At 38.7% G+C, this 15,247-nt stretch overlaps 1 protein-coding gene across 6 annotated transcripts in view; it reads left to right on the top strand.

Annotated features, from left to right (window-relative positions):
- Nucleotides 1-15,247, top strand: part of nbas (NBAS subunit of NRZ tethering complex) — a 294,693-nt gene continuing 279,446 nt past the window's right edge. For 2 of the 6 annotated variants that reach the window (XM_062983871.1, XM_062983869.1), the window contains exons 1-9: nucleotides 3-177; nucleotides 7,072-7,126; nucleotides 8,626-8,662; nucleotides 9,560-9,637; nucleotides 10,399-10,446; nucleotides 10,647-10,690; nucleotides 12,148-12,281; nucleotides 14,556-14,689; nucleotides 14,778-14,876. In XM_062983871.1, the coding sequence (XP_062839941.1) occupies nucleotides 34-177; nucleotides 7,072-7,126; nucleotides 8,626-8,662; nucleotides 9,560-9,637; nucleotides 10,399-10,446; nucleotides 10,647-10,690; nucleotides 12,148-12,281; nucleotides 14,556-14,689; nucleotides 14,778-14,876 (773 nt within the window). In that variant the 5' untranslated portion in view covers nucleotides 3-33. Of the gene's footprint in view, nucleotides 178-7,071; nucleotides 7,127-8,625; nucleotides 8,663-9,559; nucleotides 9,638-10,398; nucleotides 10,447-10,646; nucleotides 10,691-12,147; nucleotides 12,282-14,555; nucleotides 14,690-14,777; nucleotides 14,877-15,247 lie in introns of all 6 variants that reach the window. The other 4 variants (XM_062983865.1, XM_062983860.1, XM_062983878.1 and 1 more) reach the window with 3 other exon arrangements.

The following is a 15,247-nucleotide window of genomic DNA, read 5'->3' as shown; positions in this document are numbered from 1 at the left end:
GCTGTGAGTGGTGCTGTCTGTAGGGCTGCGATCATGGCTGCTGCTGCTGACGCGGAGTCAGAGGCAGAGGGAAGAGGAGGAGGAGACGCGCCAGCAGTAGCAAGCGACGAGGAAGAGGAGAACATCCTTTACGACTTGCTGATCACCACAGAGTGGCCCCCGGAGATTGAAGTGCAGGTGGGTCTTCTGCCCAGCAGCAGCCCTCCTCTGCCATGAAAGGAGCCACGTAGCAGGAGGGAGAGAGGGAGGGAGAGAAGGCGCACCTACACTCTAGAATTAATGTAGTTTGGCACCACTTTTTAAAACTGCCATCGCTCAATGCCGGCGAATCCTGGGAGCTGTAATTTCTCATTTATTTCACTGCCAAAGACTGCCAAACTACAAATCCCAGGATCCCATAGCATGGGGCCATAGCAATCAAAGTGTTTACTTGTTTGTATATTTGGAGCCCCCCGTGGTGCAACAGATTAGCTGAACTTGCTGACCGAAAGGTTGGCGGTTCAAATCCGGGGAGCAGGGTGATCTCCCATGGTTGGCCCCAGCTTTTGGCAACCTAGCAGTTCAAAAACATGCCAATGTGAGTAGATACATAGGTACCGCTTTGGCACGAAGGTAACGGTGCTCTATGCAGTCACGCTGGCCACATGACCTAGGAGGTGTCTACGGACAACGCTGTCTCTCTGGCTTAGAAATGGAGATGAGCACCAACTCCCAGAGTCTGAAACAACTAGATTTAATGTCAGGGGAAACCTTTACCTTTTTACCTTATTTGCTATATTTATACCCTCTCCTTCTCATCCCAAAGGGGACTCAGAGCAGCCGAGGCAACAATTCAGTGTTCCCTCACAGATACGACGACTTAATTTCAGAGGAAACCTTTACCTTTACCTATATTCGTATATTTTATTTCTTACCTGCCGCCCCTCATGGCTCTAGGTGGGTTACAAAACAATTTAAATACATACACACAGCAAAAACACTACAAATACACACAGAGAAAAAGTAAAGGCCTTTGACTTTGAGTCTAGTCATGTCCAACTCTGAGGGTTGGTGCTCATCTCCATTTCTAAGCCGAAGAGCCAGTGTTGTCAGTAGACGCCTCCAAGGTCATATGGCCGGCATGGAATGTTGTTATGTTTCCACTGGAGTGGTACCTTTTGATCTCACATTTGCATGTTTTTGAACTGCTAGGTTGACAAGCTGGGGCTAACAGCAGGAGCTCACCTTGCTCCCAGGATTCGAACCGCCAACCTGTCGGTCAGCAAGTTCAGCAGCTCAGTGGTTTAGCCTGCTGCACCACTGATTAAGTGGGGTATAAATAATAATAATAATAATAAAGTGTAGAACTGTAGGTAAAAATACACCTTTGAAGGGAATCCAGCAATACCACTCTGCTAAAGGTTACCTATCCCATATTCCAAGCCCATAGCAGGAATCAACGTACGGTAGGATGCATCAACACTGTACAGTTAATGCAGCTTGACAACACTTTAATAGCTGTGGAGTTTGGAGAGTTGTAGTTTTACAAGTTTTTTAGCCATCTCCGCCAAAGACTGGTGGCGCCTTACTCAAACTTCAACTCCCAGGATTTCATGCCACTGAGGCCATGGCAATTAAATTGTTCTCAGTGTGTGTTAGTTGTACAGTGTGGGTGCATCCTACAGTAGTAATAGTAGCAGTAGTAGTAGTAGTAGTAATAATAATAATAATAATAATAATAATAATAATAATAATAATAATGGGTTGCTATGACCCATGCTTCTGTATGGCCATGTTCCAGAAGCATTCTCTCCTGACGTTTCACCCACATCTATGGCAGGCATCCTCAGGTTTTGAGGTCTGTTGGAAACTATGCAAGTGGATTTATATATCTGTGGAATGTACAGGATGGATGAAAAATCTCATGTCTGCTTGAGGCAAGTATGAATGTTGCAATTTGCCACCTTGATTAGCATTGAATGACCTTGCAGTTTCAAAGCCTGGCTATTTCCTGCCTGGGGGAATCCTTTGTTGGGAGGAGTTAACTGTCCCTGATTGTTTCTCATCTTGAATTCTCCTATCTTCTAAGTGTTGTTGTTTATTTACTGACCTGATTTTAGAGTTATTTTTAATACTGATAGCCAGATTTTCTTCATTTTCATGATTTCAAACATCAGGAGAGAATGCTTCTGGAATATGGCCATACAGCCCGGAAAACTCACAGCAACCCAGTGATTCTGGCCATGAAAGCCTTCGACAACAACAACATAATAACAACAACAACAACAACAACAACAACAATCATTTTATTTCTTGACTGCCTCTCTTCACGGCTTGAGGCAGATTACAGCATTGTTACAAACATAAACAGATACATAATCATTTTAAAACACTGTAAAATACACGTACTAAAACATACCTCAATAAAATACGTATCAAAATACACAAAACAAAAACAAGGCATACAGTGGAGTTTAAAATTCACCATTAAATTCACCAGTACGTCCATGGATCCGATTGCTGAATGCTAGACTACCTCTGAATGTACCTTGCCTAAGAGAACTTTATGATAATCAGTCCACAGGCAGCTTGAAGGCACATACATGCATGTCCTAAGGAGGCCTAAATACGCTGAAGGCACCATATCCTTGGAAGTTATGCACGGTCCACCTTGGTTAGTATTTGGATTGGAGATGAATGAATACTTGGTGCAGTAGTCTTGTTTTACAGAGAAAGGAACTGGTACATTCCTTATCTAAGAAACCCCAATGAAGTTAATGGGGTTTCCATAAGTTAACAGCACACACATATATGTACACATGCAATTAAGTCAGTGTACCATATCTTGTTTGATCTTGGAACCTAAACAGGGGCAGTTATGATGAGTAGTTGGACTGCAGACTGCCAGTGAATAATAAGTGCTACAAGCTATATTTCAGAGGAGGGAATTGGCAAAACCACCCTGCCTTAGAAACCCCTGTGAAATTAATGGAGTTACCTTATGTTGATTTGAAGGCACAAAGGTCAAGAATTGTTTCATTCAATCACAGTTTCGATTTTGTGTCCCAAAGCAATTGTTTCTAACCTTAAACATAATTATCATGCATCTTAACTCCAGAGAAAGTTATTTGAAAACTCAAATGAAACAGGAAGTTTTACATAGTACCTTAATTAGCTATTATTTGAGCAAGTGATGTCATTAATTCTCTTGGGAGGAAAAATAGATGATGATAATAAACACTGAACTACGGTAACATTTGCAGTCACAAGACCATGTATATTTTTTCACGATGTGCCACAGAAAGACAATCCTCAAGTGTTGTGGTAGTTTGAATATTATGTAGCTATCATGTGAACCCTTCTGTTTCCTTTGGAGGATGATATAACAGAAGCCAAACTGAAAATGTCCATGGGCCTAGTAGAGGAGATAAAGTCTGAGAACTGATACCAGAAGCTGTAGGCCAGACCTTTGCAAATTGTGTTAGTGTATATTGGCTGCAGTGTGTAAGTGTTTCACACAGATATAATGAGAAACCTCTAAGGGCCCTTCCACACAGCTATATAACCCAAAATATCAAGGCAGATAATCCTCAATGGGCCCTTCCACACAGCCATATAACCCAGAATATCAAGGTAGACAATCCACAATATTTGTTTTGAACTGGGTTATCTGAGTCCACACTGCCATATAATCCAGTTCAGTGTGGATTTTATAGAGCTGTGTGGAAGGGGCCAATATCGGCTTTGAACTGGGTTATCTGAGTCCACACTGTCATATAATCCAGTTCATTGTGGATTTTATACAGCTATGTGGAAGGGGCCCAAGTCTGTGTCAGATAAGCAATACCACTGAAACATGGAAGTTTAAGTATGCTTAATGCTGCCAGGTTGCTATCGAGCACAGTTCAAAGTGCTGGCTTTAGCCTATAAAGCCCTAAACGGTTTCAGCTCAGCTTACCTGTCCAAACGTATCTCTCTCTATGAACCACCTAAGATCTTCTGGGGAGGCCCGGCTCTTGGTCCTACCTCCTTTGCAGGTGCGGTTGGTGGGGACAAGGCACAGGGCCTTCTCATTGGTGGCCCCTTGGCTGTGGAACTCCCTCCCCAGTGACATTAGATCAACTCCCTTCCTCCTGACCTTCAGAAAGAAATTAAGAACGTGGCTGTGGGACCAGATTTTTGGACAGTAATTTTTCAGTGCATTAAGAGTACACAACAGTGCAATTACAACTGGAATAGCTTCAGACTATGATTTGCATTTCGTGGTTTTAATAATTGGTTTGAATGTTGAGATGATTTTAACTTTTTGGTTTTTAATGTAGTGTATATGTTTATTTTATTTTATTGTATATCTGTGTGGCATTGAATTGTTGCCTATTGTAAGCTGCCCTGAGTCCTCATTGGGGTGAGAAGGGTATAAATATAGCAAATAAATAAATAAATAAATACATAAATGATGAAATGTGAGCATTTTTATCTAATATTCCACCAAATATCCAAAAACTGTTTGTCTTAACAACCTTATACATCTCTGTTCAAATGATAGGTTATTTTACTGTTACATTTTTTAATTCTTGCAATTTAAAATTTGACATAAATGACAAGTTTGAAAATGTATGTTATTATCTTACAAATCATATATTTTAAAAATATAAATGAAAGATTTTCATGATATAGTTGTGTCCTCATACATGTCCCTATTGCAATTTATCTATGTGTCCATATCTCTTAAAAGCGGGGTTTTTAACCTTGTTTCCTAGTAAAAATGAATTACTGTGTCGCTAAATGATCTATATCTAAAAAGTGTATCACCAACAGAAAGCTGTGCTGTATACTCTTTTTCAGAAGAAGAAACTGGCAAAACCGCCTCTGAGTATTCCTTGCTTTAGAAAACTGAAATTCATGGGATTGTCATAAATCATTAGGTGACATTAAGGCACATGTATGCAAATCAAGACTTATGTATATCGTGTTGATTCAGTGAATCTAGGTGATTGTGAACAGGATTTCATGAGAACATCATGCCATTGTGGAGAAGTTCGCTGAAGGTTTTCCACCTGAACCCTGATTGATCCAGATCTGGACTGTTTCAACAAAGTGGTGACAGGTTTCTCTTGTAGAAATAATTGTGGATCCCCACAATTATTTAGTTAAATAAAAAAAAATACTTCTCTTCTCTCCTTCTCCAGTGGAAATCTTTGCAAAGTAGTGGCCAAATTATTCAGAAGTTAATGTGAAATTCAGAATGTTTTGCTAAACATGGGCAAGGCTTTTATTCTGATGTCTTGATATTCATGAGAGAAAAAGAATATTACATTATATATTCTACTTTTCTTAAGTATATAAAGGCAATCTGAAGTGAAGACTTGTACTGAATTCTGCACAAAGCTCATTCAGAGAGTTCAGTGTACAAGAATACCATTAAGTTGCAAACAAAATCATTTATTTACATTTTTACATCTTTCAGAGCTACACTAAAATCATGCTGAGACAATAAACTACATTCAGTTTAACAGCAGTGCTAGAAAAAGGTCATAACAGAATGCAACTGTCTAACATAAGAGTTGTTCCTTTCCCCCGTCTCCCTTTTTAATCAGCAGTTTATGTGATAAATTGAAAAGTGGTTTATTTATGTATTTATTTCTAGGCTTTGACCTATCATTTCAAAGGTTCCTCGTGTTGGGAATATACAATTCAATACATTTGGGAGGAGGGATGTTGAGCTTTTAAATGTAATTTTAAATGTATTTGATTGCATTTTAACTGTATTTTAGCATTGTACCCCTGATACAAATATTTTTTTTCTATTTGCCATGTTTTAAAACTTTATTGAGTTGTGTCATGTTATTGTTAGCTGCCTTGAGTCCCTATGGGAAGAAAAGCGGGATAGAAATAATGATGATGATGATAATAATAATAATAATTATTATTACCCGTCTCTCCTTTCGGTTCAAGGTGGGGCACAATATAGTAAAATACATCTCTAAAATCCCATATTAAAACATAGTTAAAATGTAACCATAGAAGTCTTATATTAAAATATTCACATATTAAAATACCAAAGATGAGCCTTAGCCGCAGACTTCAGGCTTGCAATATCTACTTCAGGGTATTTGCTTTTTTGTATTTGTATTTTATTTAATCTGCATAATCCATTAATCTGAACCTGTGGCAAAAATCAACTCTTCTTGGAATTAGAGAAATGCGTGCCCAGTAATTTCTTTCAACTACCAGGATTCCGAGTCCTTACACAAACCCACACACAATTTATCCCTAGGTCCTCAAATATGTTTGTGGAGTAGGGTGTTAGTGAACATTGGGTATCCCTGTGAATGTAATATATGATTTTCAGGCATCTTCTTTCTACCTACCTACCTATGTTATATTATTTATTTATTTATTTATTTCTACTACTACTACTACTACTACTGCTGCTGTTCCATAATCCAGGCGGAGGGCAAAAGGGGATGCTAGTCAAAGATAGTCCATTATAGTGCACTATTGCTGTTGCTCTGCTAAATAGAACCAACTCAGATCAGTCTACTTTTTTATTTATCCTTTTCCTAATGCTGACGTTTTTGTTTCTTAGGATCCTGTTTAGATTTACCTTTTATGCATAACTGTAGCAGTCAGTAATGAATCGCTGTATGACTCTGGCACTAAACCTCTGTGTTGTTGTTAGGTGCCTTCAAGTCATTTCCGATTTATGGCAACCTTATCACAGGGTTTTCATGGCTGAGTGAGGATTCGAATCCTAGTCTCCAGAGTGCTAGTTTAATGCTCACATCACATCATGCTGGTTTTCTGTGTTGGATTCTGCAAATAGAAAGTCATATTTTTCTGCGTGTGACCTTATTACAAATTTGGGATTTCTAGTGCCATTTCTTTAATCATCAGGGCTGCCCTGCCATGGCTTGGGACTGTTGTGCTCACCTGCAAAACTCTTCCTGAAAATGCCCTTAGAGCTGCAGTCAAAGTAGAATTTTACATAGTTGCTCAGCCCAACGGATAATTCATAAACTCCTTTCATTTGGAAAGCTGTGGAATAACAGTTCAGTTGCTGCAAACTCACTCCCGTCTTGTAATTTGCAGCCAAGAGGCAACCGAAAGCATGGGGCATCGTTTATCATCACTAGAGCAATTACAGGTAAATATGCATGGCTTGTGCTGATGGATTGCTTGGTGGATCTCACGTGACTGAAATGAATGGGGCGTGAATTCATTGGATTTGTTTATACAATTTGTTATCTGTTATCATATACCTGTTGTTCTGGTGGCCAAGTACAACATGTGTTGCATAATAATTACTGGGTATTGCATCCTTCTTCCTTAATTTATCTTCTCTGTTTTCCTGACAAGCTTACATCCATTTCATATAAGTCTTCTGTCTGTTGTTGGATGTTCCTGAAATCTCTTAACAATTTCCTGTACACTTGAAGTGTATCATATAAGAATGGGTAGTTTGGTGATGTTAAGTCACAGTAGCAATATTTATTATGGATTGACATTTGTGACCCATTAAGACTTTGTGTAATGATACATGTAATGATTTATGACACCAGCACAATGTGGCATACTGTGACACCTCTGGTGCAAGAGCTAGAACCATTTATTTTTGTTCTATTGAAGTCATCTTTTCTTTGTACCTCATTTAATGAATAGAGGGGAATTCAATTATCTATTGGTATTTTAGGCAACTGAAAGCACTGAAAAACTCTAGGATTGTATAACTGTAGATTGTAATCTTATGGGCAGATGAGATAGTAACTGTTTTGTTCTCTTTTAGTTGCAAAGCACCTGGCACAGTGATGTCACTGTATCAATAAATCATTATGATAAGATGTAATGTCTGAGGCTTTCGGGTGGTCGACCATGTCATTGCATGGTGATAGCATATGGAGGTTTGAGTATGTACAACACTCAGTAATGATGGGTTTTGCTTTGTCTGGGTCTGAGTATGATATCTGGAGCTCTGACACAAAATGTGTGACTCCAGGAGTGGAATAGAATTAATGCAGTTTGACACCACCTTTACTACCATGATTCAGTGGTATGAAATCCTGGAAATTGTTGTTTCACAAGTTCTTTCACCATATCTGCCAAAGACAACTGCCAGGATTCTACAGCATTGAGCCATGGCAGTTAAAGTGGTGTCAAACTGCATTAAGTCTGCATTGTAGATGTACCCTTTGAGACCTTTCCAAAAAGGTGCAGTCTCATACCTTAATCCTTCCCGACCCTCACTTCCTGTGGAGACAGAGGTATTACTGTTATTTTTAAGATGGGTAAAAAGAAGAAGAATCCCTCTGTTATCTCTGACATTTCTGCTTCCTTCTGATATGGACTTTGATCATGGAGTTCTTGACAGACATATCAGGTGAAGATTCTCTAACAGGTTTTTTTTTACCTGGAGAATGTAGGAACTGGATGAGAGTAAATTCTTCTTTTTCCCTCTTTTCCTTTCCACTATACAATCAATAATTTAAGGAAGCTGAAAATAACAATCACGAGGTTCTTCCATGTTTTGCTGGTGTGTGTTTCCCTGAAGAACAAATCCAGAGTAAATGTACAAAATATCCACAGCAAAGTGGCATATTCTTCTGGTCCTACCCCATCCAAATTTCTAAATAGTTTCTTATTTTATAGGTCCTGCCTTATTTTTACTTCGTTACTTATGGTACAGGTAAGTTACGTTATTAAATATAAATTTGTCACAGGCCCGACTTACGTTGGTCTTGAGCACATGAAGGAGCATGATCACAAATTATTGTCTTATCCGGCTGATGGCCACAGTAGCATTAGGTTGATGGAAAGAATGTCTGGTGTGAAGTTTTACTCTTTGGAAATAGACATTGATTTTTGTGTGCATGTTCTCCTACTGGATTAGTGCCAGATTGTAATAATCTTTATGTAACAGTGTCTTACTTAAATAAATTGTGTGGTCCTGCATGGAAGGGGGTCGAACTGGATGGCACTGGATGGTCTCCTCCAGCTCAGTAATTCTATGATCCTATTTTGGAGTAAGAGTCTAATCTGAAAAGTTATTAAAAACAGATAATTCTGCTTTTCAATAGGTATTTCTTTATTAGTCATTTAGATCCAAGTTTTCCATAAAACAAACTGCAGTTAAAATAATATTAACTCTTGAAAAATTAAATAATGGTAGGATAAAACATGAGGTGAAATTAAGTAGTATGCTAGCAGATATCCACTCATATGATGAAAATTTCTCCTCTATAAGATCAGATTTTGAGTGTGGGAAAGGGAGAAGAGGAATTGCTTCATTTCCTATTATGCTGATGAAAAGCGTTGTGTCTGTGAAAAAACTTAATTCAATTTAACATGCAAAATAATGCCCTCTTCAGAATAACCAATGACGTTTATTCCATATTTGGGGAGTGTTGTTGCATAACAAATATTATGCGGCCACATTTATGGAAGAGTTGTAAATCCCCCCCACCATATGAATCTATATCCTGGCCCTCATCAGACCTTTTCTAACATAATATTTCGTGTCTTTTCCACAATTCTGCTGCTTGAGCTCTTTTACATTCCAACATAACTCATTTTGTACTTTTAGTCCTGCAAAATCTTCCCTCCCTGTTGGACTCATCCGCCTGGTCAATAAGCAGATCAACTGGCATTTAGTGCTTTCAAGGTAAGAGGTCACTTTGTTTTGCTTTTTGAACATGAAGCTTACTTCCCATCACTTAGGCAAGGGGAAATCTATGGCCTTCTAGAGATTGATCAACTGCTACTTCCCTGTTGAACATGATGGATAGAAGTAAAGGAAGATGAAAAATGTTGGCAGGGTCTAAGTCCTCTCCTCCTGGTAATGGTACTGGGAATTTGTTCTTAATAACATCCAAGAAGAGAAAATAAGTTACTATTAATATGTAGAATTTTTGTTTCCCCCTTAATCAAAACCTAAATGTAGTTCTCATGGATCTCTGCTTCAGCAATTTTCCTCAGTTTTGAAGAATACACGAAGATCCTGTAACCAAAACATATATTTGCAGTTTCATTTATCTGTGCCTGAGGGGAAATGGCATCCCTAGATATTTACTAGATCCTCCAGGTAGTTCTATAGTAAACTTTATCCAGAAGATACCACAAAGTTGCATTCGAGGATGTAGCAAATTCCTAGAGAATTTTAGGAATCTCTAGGTTTTCTAGTATAACTCTATAGTATGCTGAGAGTAGAAGGGGATTTTCATGTGTAGATATGGCTCTCATTTCCAAGATATCTCATTATGTACATATGTGCAAATACAAATATTCCAAAATCTGGGAGAAAAAGTTCTAAAATCTGTAGCACTTCTGGTTCCAAGCATTTCACATAAGGGATACTCAATCTGTAAACTTGTTTTTGATACCTTTTTTCTTGAAATATTTATCCCATCCTTTTTCTCTCTTCAGCAATGGAAAACTGTTAGCAGCTGTTCAAGACCAATGTATAGAGATAAGGTAAGGTAAACAATACAGCAGTCTGGAACATAACTATCTTCCCATTTTGTTCAGGCAGGCAGAAATTGCAGTTAAATAATCCAATTTGGAGACTTGGGTGCTGATGCTTTAAACAGAGAATAAACGACAGCACTATAATTAATGGTAAACATTTGTTGCATGAAATGTTATATATAACATAGTCAAATTAACTGTTTCAGATCTGCAAAGGATGAGTTCGGGTCTGTCATTGGAAAATGTCAAGGTATGTGACTTTTGATACCCACATTAGTAACAATGTTAGACCAAAAAGCTGCAATATGTTCATAAGTCATTATTATCATGTTCAGTTTGGTAATTCATTATGGATTTCTATTAGAAATGAGCTTATTGAGCATCTATAAAACACTTCCGTTGGTAGATTTTCCCAGCATTTTTATTAAACTCATTCATATGGCAAGATAGTTCCTTTTATCAGCAGACATCTAATTCTTGGTTTCTTTCTTTCAATTTGAAAATTTTCTTTTATTGACAATTAGCATAATAATATCTAATGTTTAAATAAGTAGATTAGCATATCTGGGCTAGGCAAAAGTTTGCTTAGGTGGATCTGTAATTGGTGAATGAACCCAACAGGTGCTTACCTCTTAATCCTGGAAAGAAGTGACGAGTGGAGTGCCATAAGAGGGTTCCGTCCTGGGCCCAGTTCTGTTTGACATCTTTATTAATGACTTAGATGAAGGGTTAGAAGGCATGATCATCAAGTCTGCAGATGACACCAAATTGGGAGGGATAGCTAATACTCCAGAAGACGAGCAGAATTCAAAATGATCTTAACAGATTAGGGAGATGGGTCAAAACTAACAAAATGAAGTTCAACAGGGACAAATGCAAGACACTCCACTTAGGCAGAAAAATGACATGCAAAGATACAGAATGGGGGACTCCTGACTCGACAGCAATGCATGTGAAAAAGATCTTGGAGTCCTTATGGACGACAAGGTAAACATGAGCCAATAATGTGATGCGACGGCAAAAAGGGCCAATGGGATTTTGGCCTGCATTAATAGGAGTATAGTTCCTAGATCCAGGGAAGTCATGCTTCCACTCTATTCTGCCTTGGCCAGACCACACCTGGAATACTGTGTCCAATTTTGGGCACTGCAGTTGAAGGGAGATGTTGACAAGCTGGAAGGTGTCCAGAGGAGGGCGACTAAAATGATTAAGGGTCTGGAGAACAAGCCCTATGAGGAGCAGCTTAAAGCGCTGGGCATGTTTAGCCTGCAGAAGAAAAGGCTGGGAGGAGACATGATGAGAGCCATGTATAAATATGTGAGGGTAAGTCATAGGGAGGAGGGAGCAAGCTTGTGGAGCTGCCCTACAGACTAGGATAAGGAATAATGGCTTCAAACTACAGGAAAGGAGATTCCACCTGAGCATTAGGAATAACTTCCTATCTGTGAGAGCTGTTCAGCAGTGGAACTCTCTGCCCCGGAGTGTGGTGAAGGCTCCTTTGGAGGCTTTTAAGCAGAGGCTGGATGGCCATCTGTCGGGGGTGCTTTGAATGCGATTTTCTTGCAGGAGGTTGGACTGGATGTTAGTATCAATATCCAATTGGGAAAGCTGAGTCCATTCCAATGTAGCTTTTCAAAGAATAACAACAAACTTATGGAACTTTAGCTTTGGCTTTATTAAAGACAATTCTTTTTCCTACCCCTTTAGTCCCGAAGGATCCCAACCCACAGTGGAGACGCGTAGCATGGAGCCACGATTGCACTTTGCTTGCCTACAGTGAAAGCACAGGAACTGTGAGAGTGTTTGACTTGGTCGGCAGTGAACTCTTGGTCATTTCTCCGGTACTTACTTTTTGCATCAAGATTTTATGTGTTTCGTTTTCATGTAGATAGAAGCTTCTTGGCTGATTTTTTTTTAAAACATTTGGTATTTATATTCAGAGTTTTCCTTGTGAACCCTTTATTGCTCATTTTGTTGAATACTTATTCAATGAGTTTATTGGTGCATTTGCATTCATTGACTGCATGATGGTAAATCAAAGCATATTAATTCTACTTATGCCAATAAAGCCACTAATGCGTTGCTGTGAAATTGCTGCTTTTGTACTTACTTCTTCAAAACTAGCTGCTCCAAATAATAATAATAATAATAATAATAATAATAATAATAATAATAATAATAATAATAAAGTACCTGAACTCGTATGTTTGCATTGCAACAAATATTTGTTTTTCTCTGGTCAAAAATCTTGTCTACTGCAGTCACTTAATCAGTAAATTTTATTGAATCATAAATAAGCTAAGGAGGCTTTGTAATAGAATGATTATCACACAGTTGTCCCTTCAGAAAGGAACCTCTGTAGGTTTTGGAAATACATTATTAGCTTGTTCCAAGTCACATCATTATTTCATCATTGAACAGATACCTATATAGCGATTGAATATTCAGTGAGCCATATATGCGTTGACTACAAATTCTAGTTTGTCTTCATCTGTTCCTAACCCCCTCCCAAAGCTGTGTATTGAGCATCCTAAACTGGTTTCTCAGACTAGTGCTGTAAAGAGGCCTGTCAGACTCCTTTCGTCTTCTAAAGAGTTTGCAGAAACAGGTTTCTAACCAATTCCTTCTGCATTGGCCCCTGAGTGATCCCATTACAAGGGACGTGGAGTGGTTAGATAAGAGGTATAGAACAGAGGAACTTTCTAGTAGACTCTTCAACAGTGAGAAATTTATTTTCTTGACTAAGTCTATAGCAACTTTCAACTGCAAACAACTACCAGGGTATTTAGTATTGAACCAGAGGATGCTACTTCTCTATATCTGAACAGTTCCTTAGTTTAAGTCAGTTGTTCACAACTTGTGGACCACCAGTGGTCCCCAAGAACTAAAATATGGTTCGTGGCCTCACCTTTACTAAACCATTGCAATGAGAGTGACTGGTCTCACAAAAACTTCTTATAGTGCTGAGGCAACTGAGATGTTGGGAGGGCAGAGGCTGACTACTTATGAAAGGCGTGACTACAAGCCTCCAGACAGGTGCTTTGTCCTCCCGCTCCCTCCCCTGAGCGGAGCTGTTCCATGTGGTGCCTGGAAGTGGGGGGCGCCTTGGTGTCTTTGTTTTTAGGCCTGTTCCTTGGATTATTTGGGGCTGATTCAGAAAATTGCATTGGATAGACCACATGAGCTCTAGATTAAATATGGTTTCCTGTGGGCAAACAGATGGTGACTGCTGGATGGCATATGTTCTGTATCAGAAACTAGAGCTAATGTGGTCTATGCAATGCAATTTTTTGAATCGGCATCCTAAATAACCAAACCGAATCTAAAGTTGATCAAAAACTGATTCGTAATCCCTTTGGTACTAATGTTGTAGAGTAGTCCCTGGTCAAGTGGTCCCTGGTCAAAAAAAGAATGGGAGCCATTGATTTAAATCATCTTCAAAACTTCTAATCTTTCAATCTGGTTTCTCTGAAATAGTTAAGGTGGAATGGGATTCTCCTATGGTGAATAGAAAAGGAATAAATGCTGCTCAGAAACTTTGTTCTGTAGAAACTGTGGCAATGGAAGTGTTAAAGGTGTCCCAAATGGATACTCTTGCCATGGCCTTTTTGGGAGGGGTATGGCCTCCAAGGAGAGTGATGCCTCTCTTAAAGGAGCCAAATGAGAAACAAATTGATACAGTTCTAAAAAGGGCCACAAACCACTGCATTACCTTTTTGCATCTGTTTCACTGCTTTCATAGTCTCTTTGGCCTTGATGGTCTGAACTGGGAATTTAATGCCGTTTCAAAAACCAGACACTCAGCATCTTCATTAGGGTCTATTGAAAGTTAGTATCATATTTAAAGAGAAGTGGAAACTTTCTTACAATCCTAGACCTTAGATATGTCAGCAGGTACATCATGCATAGGAGGTTGAAAATGGACCCTCTGAAAAATTTGGAAAGCCCTCCACTAGGGAGAGTGGCATCTATGGATTAACATATGTCTAAGTCCTTGTTTGTGCATCTTATTGTTCAGATTGTGATGTTTGATGCTTATTAACCTGTTCAAAAACATGATTGGAGGAATTTCTAGCCCTTTTTAAGGTTGGTCTTGATTTTTGATTTTTGTATAGGGCACTACCTTTCCAGGAGATTTGACCTATGCTATTGCAGGATTGGTCTTTTTGGAATACAAAGCAAGTGCTCAGTGGTCAGCTGAACTATTAGTCATCAACTATCGCGGTGAACTAAAAAGCTACCTTGTGAGGTAAATATACTGTCATATAGTGTCCCCAAAAATATTTCATTGGAAATTCTGCTTTGGTACAATAACCATGCATTTTTTCTTGGTCTAGTGTTGGAACAAATCAGAGCTTTCAAGAGAGTCACAGTTTCAGCTTCAGCAGCCATTATATCCATGGAATCACTGCAGTAATTTATCATCCAACACACAGGTAAATCTGTTTATTTTTTAAATCATTATGAAGTATTAATTCATATGCAGTTTGGTAGCCTCACTGAAGATGAAATAGAGGGGTTGCAGCATTTCTAACAGTTGGTGTCCCATGGGCGTGTCCATGTGTTATGTAGTCTCTGTCATGTTTATGATCATCTGGAAATACAGTAAAGTTTCACTTATCCAATATTTGCTTATCCAGCATTCTGGATTATCCAACACAATCTGCCTTTTAGTAATCAATGTTTTTGTAGTCAATATTTTCAATACATTGCAATGTTTTGGTGCTAAATTCATAAATACAGTAATTACTACATAACGTTACCATGTATTGAACTGCTTTTTCTGTCGATTTGTTGTAAAACATGA

The sequence above is a fragment of the Anolis carolinensis genome, chromosome 1 (genome assembly GCF_035594765.1).
Source record: "Anolis carolinensis isolate JA03-04 chromosome 1, rAnoCar3.1.pri, whole genome shotgun sequence".
NCBI lineage: Eukaryota > Metazoa > Chordata > Lepidosauria > Squamata > Dactyloidae > Anolis > Anolis carolinensis.
Note: the sequence above shows the minus strand (reverse complement) of the source record. Positions and strands in the feature narration are given on the sequence as shown.